The sequence below is a fragment of the Xenopus tropicalis genome, chromosome 3 (assembly GCF_000004195.4).
Source record: "Xenopus tropicalis strain Nigerian chromosome 3, UCB_Xtro_10.0, whole genome shotgun sequence".
NCBI lineage: Eukaryota > Metazoa > Chordata > Amphibia > Anura > Pipidae > Xenopus > Xenopus tropicalis.
This window is the reverse complement of record NC_030679.2, coordinates 2,948,064-2,964,936: the sequence shown is the minus strand read 5'-3', so window position 1 is coordinate 2,964,936 and position 16,873 is coordinate 2,948,064. Positions and strand designations below refer to the sequence as shown.

The following is a 16,873-nucleotide window of genomic DNA, read 5'->3' as shown; positions in this document are numbered from 1 at the left end:
TTAGAAGAGAACCCCCAAACTCTCTCCCCGTTCCACCCTTTCCGCCCCAAACTCTCTCCCCATTCCACCCTTTCCGCCCCAAACTCTCTCCCCGTTCCACCCTTTCCGCCCCAAACTCTCTCCCCGTTCCACCCTTTCCGCCCCAAACTCTCTCCCCGTTCCACCCTTTCCGCCCCAAACTCTCTCCCCGTTCCACCCTTTCCGCCCCAAACTCTCTCCCCGTTCCACCCTTTCCGCCCCAGACTCTCTCCCCGTTTCGCCCCAGACTCTCTCCCCGTTCCCTTTTTGTCACCCCAAACTCTCTCCCCGTTCCCGGTTTTTACCCCAAACTCTCTCCCCGTTCTCGGTTTTTACCCCAAACTCTCTCCCCGTTCCCGGTTTTTACCCCAAACTCTCTCCCCGTTCCCTTTTTGTCACCCCAAACTCTCTCCCCGTTCCCTTTTTGTCACCCCAAACTCTCTCCCCGTTCTCGGTTTTTACCCCAAACTCTCTCCCCGTTACTCGTACTCTCTCCCCGTTCCACCCTTTCCGCCCCAAACTCTCTCCCCGTTCCACCCTTTCCGCCCCAAACTCTCTCCCCGTTCCACCCTTTCCGCCCCAAACTCTCTCCCCGTTCCACCCTTTCCGCCCCAGACTCTCTCCCCGTTTCGCCCCAGACTCTCTCCCCGTTCCCTTTTTGTCACCCCAAACTCTCTCCCCGTTCCCGGTTTTTACCCCAAACTCTCTCCCCGTTCTCGGTTTTTACCCCAAACTCTCTCCCCGTTCTCGGTTTTTACCCCAAACTCTCTCCCCGTTCCCGGTTTTTACCCCAAACTCTCTCCCCGTTCCCTTTTTGTCACCCCAAACTCTCTCCCCGTTCCCTTTTTGTCACCCCAAACTCTCTCCCCGTTCTCGGTTTTTACCCCAAACTCTCTCCCCGTTACTCGTACTCTCTCCCCGTTCCACCCTTTCCGCCCCAAACTCTCTCCCCGTTCCACCCTTTCCGCCCCAGACTCTCTCCCCGTTTCGCCCCAGACTCTCTCCCCGTTCCCTTTTTGTCACCCCAAACTCTCTCCCCGTTCCCGGTTTTTACCCCAAACTCTCTCCCCGTTCTCGGTTTTTACCCCAAACTCTCTCCCCGTTCTCGGTTTTTACCCCAAACTCTCTCCCCGTTCCCGGTTTTTACCCCAAACTCTCTCCCCGTTCCCTTTTTGTCACCCCAAACTCTCTCCCCGTTCCCTTTTTGTCACCCCAAACTCTCTCCCCGTTCCCTTTTTGTCACCCCAAACTCTCTCCCCGTTCCCTTTTTGTCACCCCAAACTCTCTCCCCGTTCCCTTTTTGTCACCCCAAACTCCCCGTTCCCTTTTTGTCACCCCAAACTCTCTCCCCGTTCTCGGTTTTTACCCCAAACTCTCTCCCCGTTCTCGGTTTTTACCCCAAACTCTCTCCCCGTTCCCGGTTTTTACCCCAAACTCTCTCCCCGTTCTCGGTTTTTACCCCAAACTCTCTCCCCGTTCTCGGTTTTTACCCCAAACTCTCTCCCCGTTCCCGGTTTTTACCCCAAACTCTCTCCCCGTTCCCGGTTTTTACCCCAAACTCTCTCCCCGTTCCCGGTTTTACCCCAAACTCTCTCCCGTTTCCATCTCACATTTATATAGAAAATATACAAGCAGTTTTATTGACCATTCGGTGCATTCGGAGTGAGAGGGAAACAGACACAAAACAAAGGATTTCAGGTCAAATCTTCTTTCCCCGTCGCTGGGACCCAGAACCCAACACGCTCCCTCAATGTTCCCCCCGTGTTCCCTCCGTGTTCCCCCCGTGTCCCCCCCGTGTTCCCTCCGTGTCCCCCCCGTGTTCCCTCCGTGTTCCCCCCGTGTCCCCCCCGTGTTCCCTCCGTGTCCCCTCCGTGTCCCCCCCGTGTTCCCCCCGTGTCCCCTCCGTGTCCCCCCCGTGTTCCCCCCGTGTTCCCTCCGTGTCCCCCCCGTGTCCCCCCCGTGTTCCCTCCGTGTCCCCCCCGTGTTCCCTCCGTGTCCCCTCCGTGTCCCCCCGTGTTCCCCCCGTGTTCCCTCCGTGTCCCCCCCGTGTCCCCTCCGTGCTCCCTCCGTGTCCCCTCCGTGTTCCCCCCGTGTCCCCTCCGTGTCCCCCCCCGTGTTACCCTCCGTGTCCCCCCCGTGTCCCCTCCGTGTTCCCTCCGTGTTCCCTCCGTGTTCCCTCCGTGTCCCCTCCGTGTCCCCCCCGTGTTCCCCCCGTGTCCCCCCCGTGTTCCCCCCGTGTTCCCTCCGTGTCCCCCCCGTGTTCCCGCCGTGTTCTTCATCTCAGATTACGGAACCCTCAGTCTGTCCCGGGATCTATTATCCAGAATGCTTGGGGCCTGGGGGGCTTTCTGGATACGGGGCGGTTCCATAATCCGGAGCACCTTGCATTAAGGCTAATAGCACTGCAATTTATTGGAGCTTTCTGGATAACAGATCCCATGTACTAAAGAGAATGAGCCCCTGGCATGTTGTACACATATACATGGCCCCCTGAGTAAGACCCTAATATTGCCCCTCAGCCCTTTATTTATGAATCACCTGCCCCCCCCAGCACGGGGTACAACCAACAATTTATCCCATAATGCAACACAACATACTTTGTTCTACCCAATAATTTCTGACTCTTTGCAGCTTTCACACAGGGGGTCACCGACCCCGGCAGCCAAACCCTATTGCTCTGCGAGATACAAATATAATTTCTCCTATTTCCATTCAGTCCCTCTCTATTCATATTCCAGTCTCTCACTCACACCACTGCCTAGTTGCTAGGGTAAATTGGCCCTAACAACCAGATGCTAAAACCCCAAACCAAGGAGCTGCTGAATAGAAAGCTAAATCATTCAAAATAAAAACGAAGACCAACTGCAAATAGTCACTGTTTGCATCATACTATCAGTTAATGAAGGGTCAACGACCCCAGTGATTAGTGGCAGCCAATCAGCAGCAAGCTTTTATGCATAAAGTGATTCTTATTGGCACAGAAATGTTAGTAAATGATTCTTTAACCCTTGCAACGTATGTAGCGAATCCTGCCCAGTCTCAGGATATAACAGGAGGCTGAAAATCACGTGATCAGGAAGATCCCCATCCGGGGTGTTCTGATTGGCCGGTCATTGAATTCTTCATCGATATTAGTATTATTTGGTGCAAACGTTCCAGGTTAATAGTGCAGGACCGGCTTTAATACTCTCCTCCTCCTGCGCCAGCCAATCAGCTGCCTTAGTCACTGACCAATCAGAAAGCAGCAGCATCCCGGATCCCTGGGTTTCTGTTCGCGACAATAAACCAGATCCCAATAAAAGCAGAAAGTCCCAGTCATCCCTCCCAGGCGCCGGGGTCCGTGTGATGTCGGCGTGCTGATCCCAAGAGCTAGCACTCAGTTCCGCTGCAGCAGCCAAGCAGGGTGCGAGGGATGGAGTGATGACAGGGGAAAGGCGGGTTCGGAGCGAGCGCCAGAACTTTCAGTCTCGGAGCGAATTGTAAGCCTTCAGGGTGCGGGGGTTGACGAAATCTGCCTTCTTGTACAGGGACTGTGGGGGGAGGGGGGGGAGGCGGAGTTAGTAACGGTTCCTCCAGATAATTACCGAAATATTACTCATTCCTGATTGGCCTGTGTGTATTTCTCTACTGGGCCCTTATAGGCTGATCCATTTCTCTACTAGGCCCTTATAGGCTGATACAGTACTGGGCCCTTATAGGCCGATACGGTACTGGGCCCTTATAGGCCGATACGGTACTGGGCCCCTATAGGCCGATACGGTACTGGGCCCAAAAGCCGATACAGTACTGGGCCCCTATAGGCCGATACAGTACTGGGCCCCTATAGGCCGATACAGTACTGGGCCCCTATAGGCCGATACGGTACTGGGCCCAAAAGCCGATACAGTACTGGGCCCCTATAGGCCGATACGGTACTGGGCCCAAAAGCCGATACAGTACTGGGCCCCTATAGGCCGATACAGTACTGGGCCCCTATAGGCCGATACAGTACTGGGCCCCTATAGGCCGATACAGTACTGGGCCACTATAGGCCGATACAGTACTGGGCCCTTATAGGCCGATACAGTACTGGGCCCCTATAGGCCGATACAGTACTGGGCCCCTATAGGCCGATACAGTACTGGGCCCCTATAGGCCGATACAGTACTGGGCCACTATAGGCCGATACAGTACTGGGCCCCTATAGGCCGATACAGTACTGGGCCACTATAGGCCGATACAGTACTGGGCCCTTATAGGCCGATACAGTACTGGGCCCTTATAGGCTGATACATTTCTCTACTGGGCCCTTATAGGCTGATACAGTACTGGGCCTTTATAGGCCGATACAGTACTGGGCCCCTATAGGCCAATACATTTCTCTACTGGGCCCCTATAGGACGATACAGTACTGGGCCCTTACAGGCTGATACAGTACTGGGCCCTTATAGGTTGATACATTTCTCTACTGGGCCCCTATAGGCCGATACACAACTGGGCCCTTATAGGCCGATACAGTACTGGGCCCCTATAGGCCGATACACTACTGGGCCCCTATAGACCGATACACTACTGGGCCCCTATAGGCCGATACAATACTGGGCCCCTATAGGCTGCTACAGTATCCCTTGGGGGGGGTATTTACCTTTTTGTAGGTGCTGTGCAAGTCCTGGTGGGCCCACATGCTGTACAGAACAATGGAGGCCGCCTTGCCCGTCTTGGTAGCCAAATTACTGAAATAGGGAAAACACAGTTATCATTCAGACGTAATAATGCCAGAGCCCCTCCCCGTTTCCCCCCCAGGATGCCACAAGGTGAGCCGTTCCAGGGGGCGGGGCCCATTCCTACCTGTCGCTGATGCTGAGGCTGCTGAGTTTGGGGACCCCCCCGTTGCTAAGCACCGCCCGGGCGCTCTCCGAGCTCTTGGAGATTAAGTTGTTGATGACGTAACAGACGGACGCCGCCGTCTCATTGGCCACACTGGTCTCTGGGACTGCGCCGGGGACCAACCGCACCAGGTCCGGCAGAACCTCTCTTGCTGGGGGGGGGGGGGGACACTGTACATTAATTATACATAGAACATTCTATCTATATATCTATCTGCCTATCTATGTCTCTATATACAGTATTTCTCTATATCTACCTATTTATCTCTCTCTATCTATCTCTTTCTCTATATATGTATCTGTCTATCTATATCTATGTCTCTATCTCTCTTTCTATATATATATATCTCCCTATCTATCCATCTCTTTCCCTATCTATCTATCTATCTATCTATCTATCTATCTATCCATCTATCTATCTCTTTCTCTATCTATCTATCTATCTATCTATCTCTTTCCCTATCTATCTATCTATCTATCTATCTATCTATCTATCTATCTATCTATCTATCTATCTATCTCTTTCTCTATCTATCTATCTATCTATCTATCTATCTATCTATCCATCTATCTCTTTCCCTATCTATCTATCTATCTATCTATCTATCTGTCTATCTATCTATCTCTTTCCCTATCTATCTATCTATCTATCTATCTCTTTCTCTATCTATCTATCTATCTCTTTCCCTATCTATCTATCTATCTATCTATCTATCTATCTATCTATCTATTTATCCATCTATCTCTTTCCCTATCTATCTAATCATCTCTTTCTCTATCTATCTATCTATCCATCTCTTTCTCTATCTATCTATCTATCTATCTATCTATCTATCTATCTATCTATCTATCTATCTATCTATCTATGTATCATCTATCTATCCATCCACATATACATCAAGACTTCACAGACTTCTGACGTTCCATGTAAATCTCACTACAATTCCCAGCATCCCTTACAGATACTGGCTGCTGGAGGATTCTGGGAGTTGTAGTAAGAAGGGGAATCTGCAATACGAGACAATGTCCCAGCACTGACCGATCTCATTCTGGAGGTTAGAGTAGCGAGACAGGTTTCTCAGCAGCGAGACTGCCGTCCGTTTCACTCCGGAATCACTGGAATTGAGTATATTCCGTATGTGCTGGAGGCCGGTCTCTTTCTGTATGATCATGTGAGCGACAGTCGACGGCATCTGGGGGGCGAGACAGGTACATGGGGGTGTAAATACAGTAAAATATAATGTACATGTGAAGCATCACTGTATCTCTCTGTACAGGCTATGGGCAAACTTAGGGGGCTGTTCCTGCTGAATTGTGCTTAGTACAGGGGAATCCCTATGTGCCATAGTTTTATGGTATCTCTCTGTACAGGCTATGGGCAAACTTAGGGGGCTGTTCCTGCTGAATTGTGCTTAGTACAGGGGAATCCCTATGTGCCATAGTTTTATGGTATCTCTCTGTACAGGCTATGGGCAAACTTAGGGGGCTGTTCCTGCTGAATTGTGCTTAGTACAGGGGAATCCCTATGTGCCATAGTTTTATGGTATCTCTCTGTACAGGCTATGGGCAAACTTAGGGGGCTGTTCCTGCTGAATTGTGCTTAGTACAGGGGAATCCCTATGTGCCATAGTTTTATGGTATCTCTCTGTACAGGCTATGGGCAAACTTAGGGGGCTGTTCCTGCTGAATTGTGCTTAGTACAGGGGAATCCCTATGTGCCATAGTTTTATGGTAACTATACATACAATGGAGAAAATAGTGAGAATACTTTGCTTCATGCCCCGAGGGGAGGGTGGGACCATCCTTCAAAGCCTGTCTGACTCTCACTGACTGACTGGCCCCAGGTGAGGGAATTCCCCCCTTAATACCCCCCACCCGCCCATTTAGATTTAACCCCAAGGCATTTCTCTCACAGACAGTAATATTATTACTATTGTGACCTTTCTCTGTAATAAGAAACAGATTCATCAGTCCCAAACCCATCACACCGGATTCTGAGGGACTTCATCTCCCAGCATGCCTACTGACACGCTGTATTCCCCGGTACCCGTGTGACTGTCTCTGCTCCCTTTGCACGGGGGAGTGTATTTCCCGGTACCCGTGTGACTGTCTCTGCTTCCTTTGCACGGGGGAGTGTATTTCCTGGTACCCATGTGACTGTCTCTGCTTCCTTTGCACGGGGGAGTGTATTTCCCGGTACCCGTGTGACTGTCTCTGCTTCCTTTGCACGGGGGAGTGTATTTCCCGGTACTCGTGTGACTGTCTCTGCTTCCTTTGCACGGGGGAGTGTATTTCCCGGTACCCGTGTGACTGTCTCTGCTTCCTTTGCACGGGGGAGTGTATTTCCCGGTACCCGTGTGACTGTCTCTGCTTCCTTTGCACGGGGGAGTGTATTTCCCGGTACCCGTGTGACTGTCTCTGCTTCCTTTGCACGGGGGAGTGTATTTCCTGGTACCCGTGTGACTGTCTCTGCTTCCTTTGCACGGGGGAGTGTATTTCCCGGTACCCGTGTGACTGTCTCTGCTTCCTTTGCACGGGGGAGTGTATTTCCTGGTACCCGTGTGACTGTCTCTGCTTCCTTTGCACGGGGGAGTGTATTTCCCGGTACCCGTGTGACTGTCTCTGCTTCCTTTGCACGGGGGAGTGTATTTCCCGGTACCCATGTGACTGTCTCTGCTTCCTTTGCACGGGGGAGTGTATTTCCCGGTACCCCATGTGACTGTCTCTGCTTCCTTTGCACGGGGGAGTGTATTTCCCGGTACCCATGTGACTGTCTCTGCTTCCTTTGCACGGGGGAGTGTATTTCCTGGTACCCATGTGACTGTCTCTGCTTCCTTTGCACGGGGGAGTGTATTTCCCGGTACCCATGTGACTGTCTCTGCTTCCTTTGCACGGGGGAGTGTATTTCCTGGTACCCATGTGACTGTCTCTGCTTCCTGTGCACGGGGGAGTGTATTTCCCGGTACCCATGTGACTGTCTCTGCTTCCTTTGCACGGGGGAGTGTATTTCCCGGTACCCATGTGACTGTCTCTGCTTCCTTTGCACGGGGGAGTGTATTTCTGGTACCCATGTGACTGTCTCTGCTTCCTGTGCACGGGGGAGTGTATTTCCCGGTACCCATGTGACTGTCTCTGCTTCCTTTGCACGGGGGAGTGTATTTCCTGGTACCCGTGTGACTGTCTCTGCTTCCTTTGCACAGGGGAGTGTATTTCCCGGTACCTGTGTGACTGTCTCTGCTTCCTTTGCACGGGGGGAGTGTATTTCCCGGTACCCGTGTGGACTGTCTCTGCTTCCTTTGCACGGGGGGAGTGTATTTCCCGGTACCCATGTGACTGTCTCTGCTTCCTTTGCACGGGGGAGTGTATTTCCCGGTACCCGTGTGACTGTCTCTGCTTCCTTTGCACGGGGGGAGTGTATTTCCCGGTACCCGTGTGACTGTCTCTGCTTCCTTTGCACGGGGGGAGTGTATTTCCCGGTACCCATGTGACTGTCTCTGCTTCCTTTGCACGGGGGAGTGTATTTCCCGGTACCCGTGTGACTGTCTCTGCTTCCTTTGCACGGGGGGAGTGTATTTCCCGGTACCCGTGTGACTGTCTCTGCTTCCTTTGCACGGGGGGAGTGTATTTCCCGGTACCCATGTGACTGTCTCTGCTCCCTTTGCACGGGGGAGTGTATTTCCCGGTACCCATGTGACTGTCTCTGCTTCCTTTGCACGGGGGGAGTGTATTTCCCGGTACCCATGTGACTGTCTCTGCTTCCTTTGCACGGGGGGAGTGTATTTCCCGGTACCCATGTGACTGTCTCTGCTTCCTTTGCACGGGGGGAGTGTATTTCCCGGTACCCGTGTGACTGTCTCTGTTTCCCTTATATGAAACTGAATGCTATAGCGCAGAGGGCGTGGCCATGTGTATAAATGTAGGTGGGAGGAGCCACACTGAGGTACTTACTGGGCCGGTGCCGGCAGTGAGGTTCTGGAGGGCCCCCAGTGATGCCTCCTGGGTGTAGTTCCGGTTGCTCTTGGCGATGAGTGACAGGTACATTCGCACAAGGATCGAGTGCCACAGCCATTCCACCCCCCGGGGGTTGTTCTTCTCCTCGGCCATCGGCGCTTCCCCCCATTGCTGCAAAGCAAGAGGCGCAGTAAGTTCCCCCCATTCATGTCTATACCCGTATGAACTACAACTCCCTGCGCCGGGCGCGCGTTACAGAGACTGACCCCCACCTCCTTTATTTTTCTGCTCCGGGTTCCGAAACACCCGACGGTCTCCTCCTCGGAGCGGGGGGCCCCCCGGCCGGCCCGATAGATGGACTGGGTGTAAGTGCCGGGCAGCTCGGCCTCCAGTTGGTACGAGAGATTGTGCAGGATACACACGCAGTTCTCTGTCGCCTGAAACACACACAAAGTGCCCCCCACAGTCATTACTGGGTGGTATTGGCCCCTGGGGGTCCTGGGCAGTCATTACTGGGTGATAGTGGCCCCTGGGGGCCCCGGGCAGTCATTACTGGGTGGTATTGGCCCCTGGGGGTCCTGGGCAGTCATTACTGGGTGATAGTGGCCCCTGGGGGTCCTGGGCAGTCATTACTGGGTGATAGTGACCCCTGGGGGCCCCGGGCAGTCATTACTGGGTGATAGTGGCCCCTGGGGGCCCCTGGCAGTCATTACTGGGTGGCATTGGCCCCTGGGGGCCCCGGGCAGTCATTACTTAATGGTATTGGCCCCCAGGGAGTCCCAGGCAGTCATTACTGGGTGGTATTGGCCCCTGGGGGCCCCCGACAGTCATTACTGGGTGGTATTGGCCCCCGGGGGCCCCGGGCAGTCATTACTGGGTGATAGTGGCCCCCGGGCAGGCATTACTTAATGGTATTGGCCCCCGGGGGGTCCCAGGCAGTCATTACTGGGTGGTATTGGCCCCTGGGGGTCCCGGGCAGTCATTACTGGGTGGTATTGGCCCCTGGGGGCCCCCGACAGTCATTACTGGGTGATATTGGCCCCTGGGGGTCCCCGGCAGTCATTACTGGGTGATAGTGGCCCCCGGGGGCCCCGGGCAGTCATTACTTAATGGTATTGGCCCCCGGGGGGTCCCAGGCAGTCATTACTGGGTGGTATTGGCCCCTGGGGGTCCCGGGCAGTCATTACTGGGTGATAGTGGCCCCTGGGGGCCCCGGGCAGTCATTACTTAATGGTATTGGCCCCCGGGGGGGTCCCAGGCAGTCATTACTGGGTGGTATTGGCCCCCGGGGGCCCCGGGCAGTCATTACTGGGTGGTATTGGCCCCTGGGGGGTCCCAGGCAGTCATTACTGGGTGGTATTGGCCCCTGGGGGCCCCGGGCAGTCATTACTTAATGGTATTGGCCCCCGGGGGGTCCCAGGCAGTCATTACTGGGTGGTATTGGCCCCTGGGGGTCCCGGGCAGTCATTACTGGGTGATAGTGGCCCCTGGGGGCCCCGGGCAGTCATTACTGGGTGATATTGGCCCCTGGGGGCCCCCGACAGTCATTACTGGGTGATATTGGCCCCTGGGGGTCCCCGGCAGTCATTACTGGGTGATAGTGGCCCCCGGGGGCCCCGGGCAGTCATTACTTAATGGTATTGGCCCCCGGGGGGTCCCAGGCAGTCATTACTGGGTGGTATTGGCCCCCGGGAGGTCCAAGGCAGTTATTACTGGGTGGTATTGGCCCCCGGGGGGTCCAAGGCAGTCATTACAGGGTGGTATTGGCCCCTGGGGGCCCCGGGCAGTCATTACTGGGTGGCATTGGCCCCTAGGGGCCCCAGGCAGGAACTGTACAATCCCAGGCCTGTGGGGGTTATCCCTGTAATTACCCTCATTTCACTCTCCCCCTAATACTGCCCCAATGGCACCTCCCCCCACACTCACAGATTTGCCCCGGGGTTACTAGGGTCAGTACCTTGTCGTCGGGTTTGTAGTCAGCGATGCTGCCCCGGGTATAATGCACCAGCGCATCAATCAGCCCCTCGCAGTCGCGCATGGCCTTCCTCCCCTCTGGCCCGGCGGAACTCATGTTCCTATTGGAGGACAGAGTGAGATCAGTGACTGATGCCCCCCATGGGGTAACTCAGGGTTGTTGTAGAGACTGCTATTCTGAAACAATGGTCTTCATTTTTTATTATTTGCAGTTGTAGAATTACATAGCTTTTTTATTCAGTTTGGAATTTTACCAGCTATATGGTTGCTAGGGTGCAAATTACCCTAGCAACAGTTTGAATGAGAACCCCCCCCCCCCTGTTCATTTGGATTCCTGAGGGGTTGTTTACATGGAGCCGGGGGCAGGTAGGAACATGTAATGCCCTGGGTATAAACTGCCTGGAAGCCGGAGCCTTGGGAGAGGTGTCAGCTCTTGGGATCAGATTTCAGGCTCTTATTTCCCAAATATTTACCCACAGGAGGGTCCAGGGTGGGGGGCATCTGCCCTTTGCCCCAGGCGCTGAGTTTCAGGAGCACAAAGACAAAAGGCAGCGGGAATGTGGGAGGAGCCATCAATCAGATCCCAGGAATCCCAAGAGCTGACACATTCCTCTCCCCAGGCTCCGGCTTTCCAGCTTCCGCAGGTAATACCCAGGGTGCTACATGTTACTACCTGCCCCCGGCGTGTTGCAGCCCCCCCCCCCCCCCGGTGTGTCACAGAGCAGCCCCCCCCAGTGTGTAGCAGCCCCCCCCCCAGTGTGTAGCAGCCCCCCCCAGTGTGTAGCAGAGCAGCCCCCCCAAGTGTGCTGATGGCAGCACTGGGGCCCTAACATGGCCTGTACCCCCTGATGGCAGCACTGGGGCCTAACATGGCCTGTACCCCCCTGATGGCAACACTGGGGCCCTAACATGACCTGTACCCCCCTGATGGCAGCACTGGGGCCCTAACATGGCCTGTACCCCCCTGATGGCAGCACTGGGGCCCTAACATGGCCTGTACCCCCCTGATGGCAACACTGGGGCCCTAACATGACCTGTACCCCCCTGATGGCAGCACTGGGGCCCTAACATGGCCTGTACCCCCCTGATGGCAGCACTGGGGCCCTAACATGGCCTGTACCCCCCTGATGGCAGCACTGGGGCCCTAACATGGCCTGTACCCCCCTGATGGCAACACTGGGGCCCTAACATGGCCTGTACCCCCTGATGGCAGCACTGGGGCCCTAACATGGCCTGTACCCCCCTGATGGCAACACTGGGGCCCTAACATGGCCTGTACCCCTTGATGGCAGCACTGGGGCCCTAACATGACCCGTACCCCCCCTGATGGCAGCACTGGGGCCCTAACATGGCCTGTACCCCCCTGATGGCAGCACTGGGGCCCTAACATGTCCTGTACCCCCCTGATGGCAGCACTGGGGCCCTAACATGGCCTGTACCCCCCTGATGGCAACACTGGGGCCCTAACATGGCCTGTACCCCTTGATGGCAGCACTGGGGCCCTAACATGACCCGTACCCCCCCTGATGGCAGCACTGGGGCCCTAACATGGCCTGTACCCCCCTGATGGCAGCACTGGGGCCCTAACATGGCCTGTACCCCCCTGATGGCAGCACTGGGGCCCTAACATGGCCTGTACCCCCCTGATGGCAGCACTGGGGCCCTAACATGGCCTGTACCCCCCTGATGGCAGCACTGGGGCCCTAACATGGCCTGTACCCCCCTGATGGCAGCACTGGGGCCCTAACTTGGCCTGTACCCCCCTGATGGCAGCACTGGGGCCCTAACATGGCCTGTACCCCCCTGATGGCAGCACTGGGCCCTAACATGGCCTGTACCCCCCTGATGGCAGCACTGGGGCCCTAACATGGCCTGTACCCCCCTGATGGCAGCACTGGGGCCCTAACATGGCCTGTACCCCCCTGATGGCAGCACTGGGGCCCTAACATGACCCGTACCCCCCTGATGGCAGCACTGGGGCCCTAATGCAAAGTCAGAAGTTGTTTTTGCTGCTTTTGCCTCTTTGTTTAATCATTAACCCTAACGAGGCCAATCAGTGACTGATACACCAGCCCCGGCCCTGATAAGGATTTCTATTGGCCCTGCCCGGGTCCCAGGATTCCCTTTGTTCCTAGTGGGAACGACACAATGTAATGAGATTGATACACAAATCCTTGTGTCAAGGGTTACTCCCTCCCCTTCCCCTTCCTCCTCCTCCTGCACCTACATCTTCTCACTTCCTTCCTCCTCCACCTACATCTTCTCACTTCCTTCCTCCTCCACCTACATCTTCTCACTTCCTTCCTCCTCCACCTACATCTTCTCACTTCCTTCCAGTTCCTCCTCCACCTACATCTTCTCACTTCCTTCCTCCTCCACCTACATCTTCTCACTTCCTTCCAGTTCCTCCTCCACCTACATCTTCTCACTTCTTTCCAGTTCCTCCTCCACCTACATCTTCTCACTTCCTTCCAGTTCCTCCTCCACCTACATCTTCTCACTTCCTTCCTCCTCCACCTACATCTTCTCACTTCCTTCCAGTTCCTCCTCCACCTACATCTTCTCACTTCTTTCCAGTTCCTCCTCCACCTACATCTTCTCACTTCCTTCCTCCTCCACCTACATCTTCTCACTTCCTTCCACTTTCTCCTCCACCTACATCTTCTCACTTCCTTCCTCCTCCACCTACATCTTCTCACTTCCTTCCACTTCCTCCTCCACCCACATCTTCTCACTTCATTCCACTTTCTCCTCCACCTACATCTCCTCACTTCCTTCCCCTTCCTCCTCCACCTACATCTCCTCACTTCCTTCCCCTTCCTCCTCCACATACATCTCCTCACTTCCTTCCCCTTCCTCCTCCACCTACATCTCCTCACTTCCTTCCCCTTCCTCCTCCACATACATCTCCTCACTTCCTTCCCCTTCCTCCTCCACATACATCTCCTCACTTCCTTCCCCTTCCTCCTCCACCTACATCTTCTCACTTCCTCCACCACCTACATCTTCTCACTTCCTATTCCCTTCCTCCTCCACTTACATCTTCTCAATCCTTCCAGTTTCTCTTCCACCCACATCCGTGCAATTCCTTCCAACTTCTTCTAACTTCCTATCACTTCCTTCCCACTTCCACTCACTTTCTTCCACTTCCTCTCCCACCTACATCCTCTCAGTTCCTCCCCACTTCCTCTGAACTCTTCCTGCCCATAGAGCGCTAGGTGAGGTTACTGCTGGGCAGGAGAAGACAAATAGAGTTCTTGATGTTAAATGAATTAAGAGGCATATTTACCCTTTAGTAGGGTAGAGCTTGGGGCACCCCTGGGTATCTCAATGCTTCCTTGGGGTGAGGGGGACAGTTCCTATAGTGGCACAGGGGCGGGGCTGCTGCTATGTGAGCGCACACAGGGCACGGCCCCCCCAGGAAACATGAGAATGAGCCTCTCGTACATCAGATCTGAGCTCCTAATGAATCATTAATGCGCTCCCTGGCCCCCAGCCAATCCCGGCGCATAAAGGAGCCTTTATCTGATCCGCAGCAACAGGTGCAGGGTGGGGCCCCGATTTGTGGGTGAGAAACGAGAGATTTGGGGGGGGGGGTCACTATACTGACTGTTATTCATCTGAAACGGGACCTGCGTTACTCACCCCATTATCTATATCTGTAACTCTTTTTGGTTTTATTGGCTCCATCTTGTCCTACTGTCTCTTGCCCCGCAGTCTCCTTCTTGCCATACTGTCCCCATCTTGCCCTACTGTCCCCATCTTGTCCTACTGTCCCCATCTTGCCCTACTGTCCCCATCTTGCCCTACTGTCTCCATCTTGTCCTACTGTCTCCATCTTGCCCTACTGTCTCCATCTTGTCCTACTGTCCCCATCTTGTCCTACTGTCTCCATCTTGTCCTACTGTCCCCATCTTGTCCTACTGTCCCCATCTTGTCCTACTGTCCCCATCTTGTCCTACTGTCCCCATCTTGTCCTACTGTCCCCATCTTGCCCTACTGTCCCCATCTTGTCCTACTGTCTCCATCTTGTCCTACTGTCCCCATCTTGTCCTACTGTCCCCATCTTGCCCTACTGTCTCCATCTTGCCCTACTGTCCCCATCTTGCCCTACTGTCCCCATCTTGCCCTACTGTCCCCATCTTGCCCTACTGTCTCCATCTTGCCCTACTGTCTCCATCTTGCCCTACTGTCCCCATCTTGCCCTACTGTCTCCATCTTGCCCTACTGTCCCCATCTTGCCCTACTGTCCCCATCTTGCCCTACTGTCCCCATCTTGCCCTACTGTCCCCATCTTGCCCTACTGTCTCCATCTTGCCCTACTGTCCCCATCTTGCCCTACTGTCCCCATCTTGCCCTACTGTCCCCATCTTGCCCTACTGTCCCCATCTTGCCCTACTGTCTCCATCTTGTCCTACTGTCCCCATCTTGTCCTACTGTCTCCATCTTGCCCTACTGTCCCCATCTTGCCCTACTGTCTCCATCTTGTCCTACTGTCCCCATCTTGTCCTACTGTCCCCATCTTGCCCTACTGTCCCCATCTTGTCCCTACTGTCCCCATCTTGCCCTACTGTCCCCATCTTGCCCTACTGTCCCCATCTTGCCCTACTGTCTCCATCTTGCCCTACTGTCTCCATCTTGCCCTACTGTCCCCATCTTGCCCTACTGTCTCCATCTTGCCCTACTGTCCCCATCTTGCCCTACTGTCCCCATCTTGCCCTACTGTCCCCATCTTGCCCTACTGTCCCCATCTTGCCCTACTGTCTCCATCTTGCCCTACTGTCCCCATCTTGCCCTACTGTCCCCATCTTGCCCTACTGTCCCCATCTTGCCCTACTGTCCCCATCTTGCCCTACTGTCCCCATCTTGTCCTACTGTCTCCATCTTGCCCTACTGTCCCCATCTTGCCCTACTGTCTCCATCTTGTCCTACTGTCCCCATCTTGTCCTACTGTCCCCATCTTGCCCTACTGCCCCCATCTTGTCCATACTGTCCCCATCTTGTCCTACTGTCTCCATCTTGCCCTACTGTCTCCATCTTGCCCTACTGTCCCCATCTTGCCCTACTGTCTCCATCTTGCCCTACTGTCTCCATCTTGCCCTACTGTCCCCATCTTGCCCTACTGTCTCCATCTTGCCCTACTGTCCCCATCTTGCCCTACTGTCCCCATCTTGCCCTACTGTCTCCATCTTGCCCTACTGTCTCCATCTTGCCCTACTGTCCCCATCTTGCCCTACTGTCTCCATCTTGCCCTACTGTCTCCATCTTGCCCTACTGTCCCCATCTTGCCCTACTGTCCCCATCTTGCCCTACTGTTTCCATCTTGCCCTACTGTCTCCATCTTGTCCTACTGTCCCCATCTTGTCCTACTGTCTCCATCTTGTCCTCCTGTCCCCATCTTGCCCTACTGTCTCCATCTTGTCCTACTGTCCCCATCTTGCCCTACTGTCCCCATCTTGTCCTACTGTCCCCATCTTGCCCTACTGTCCCCATCTTGCCCTACTGTCTCCATCTTGTCCTACTGTCTCCATCTTGCCCTACTGTCCCCATCTTGCCCTACTGTCTCCATCTTGCCCTACTGTCTCCATCTTGCCCTACTGTCTCCATCTTGCCCTACTGTCTCCACCTTGCCCTACTGTCCCCATCTTCTCCTACTGACCAAGGGCCCTACCCATGTTGGCAAGTTTAACCCCTGAGGGGGGGGTAGGTGCAGCAATAACTGCTAAAAGGGCAACTTCTCACCTGAGGCAGCCGGTGGCATTGTAGAAGATATCGGGGTCCGACAGGGCGGAGCTTTTGGAGTACTCCCCCTCCCCCCACCCCGAGCTGGGGATGATGATGGTCCTGGTGAGGGGCTTCAGGGCGTCCCGGATGAGGCAGCTCTTTAGTTGGTCGTTGGAGGACAAGTTCCACAGCAGCCCTGCCAGATAAGAGACAAGGGTAACTCCCTGCACTGCTGGTTCTGACACTGAGACAATGTAGCGGGAGCTCAGGAACTGACCTTGAGGAGAAATTATTATCGGGGGGGGGGGGGTAGAATAAAGGGGGCAGTGACCTTCAGTGAG

At 54.6% G+C, this 16,873-nt stretch overlaps 2 protein-coding genes across 2 annotated transcripts in view; one reads left to right on the top strand and one right to left on the bottom strand.

Moving 5' to 3' along the window:
• Positions 1–16,873, top strand: part of stk38l (serine/threonine kinase 38 like) — a gene marked incomplete at its 3' end in the record, with an annotated part of 387,778 nt that overhangs the window by 49,327 nt on the left and 321,578 nt on the right.
• Positions 2,942–16,873, bottom strand: part of pkp2 (plakophilin 2) — a 31,866-nt gene continuing 17,934 nt past the window's right edge. The window contains 8 exon segments of the mRNA NM_001102842.1: positions 2,942–3,548; positions 4,643–4,730; positions 4,846–5,035; positions 5,923–6,076; positions 8,832–9,005; positions 9,107–9,271; positions 10,792–10,909; positions 16,551–16,728. Of these exon segments, the coding sequence (NP_001096312.1) occupies positions 3,480–3,548; positions 4,643–4,730; positions 4,846–5,035; positions 5,923–6,076; positions 8,832–9,005; positions 9,107–9,271; positions 10,792–10,909; positions 16,551–16,728 (1,136 nt within the window). The 3' untranslated portion in view covers positions 2,942–3,479.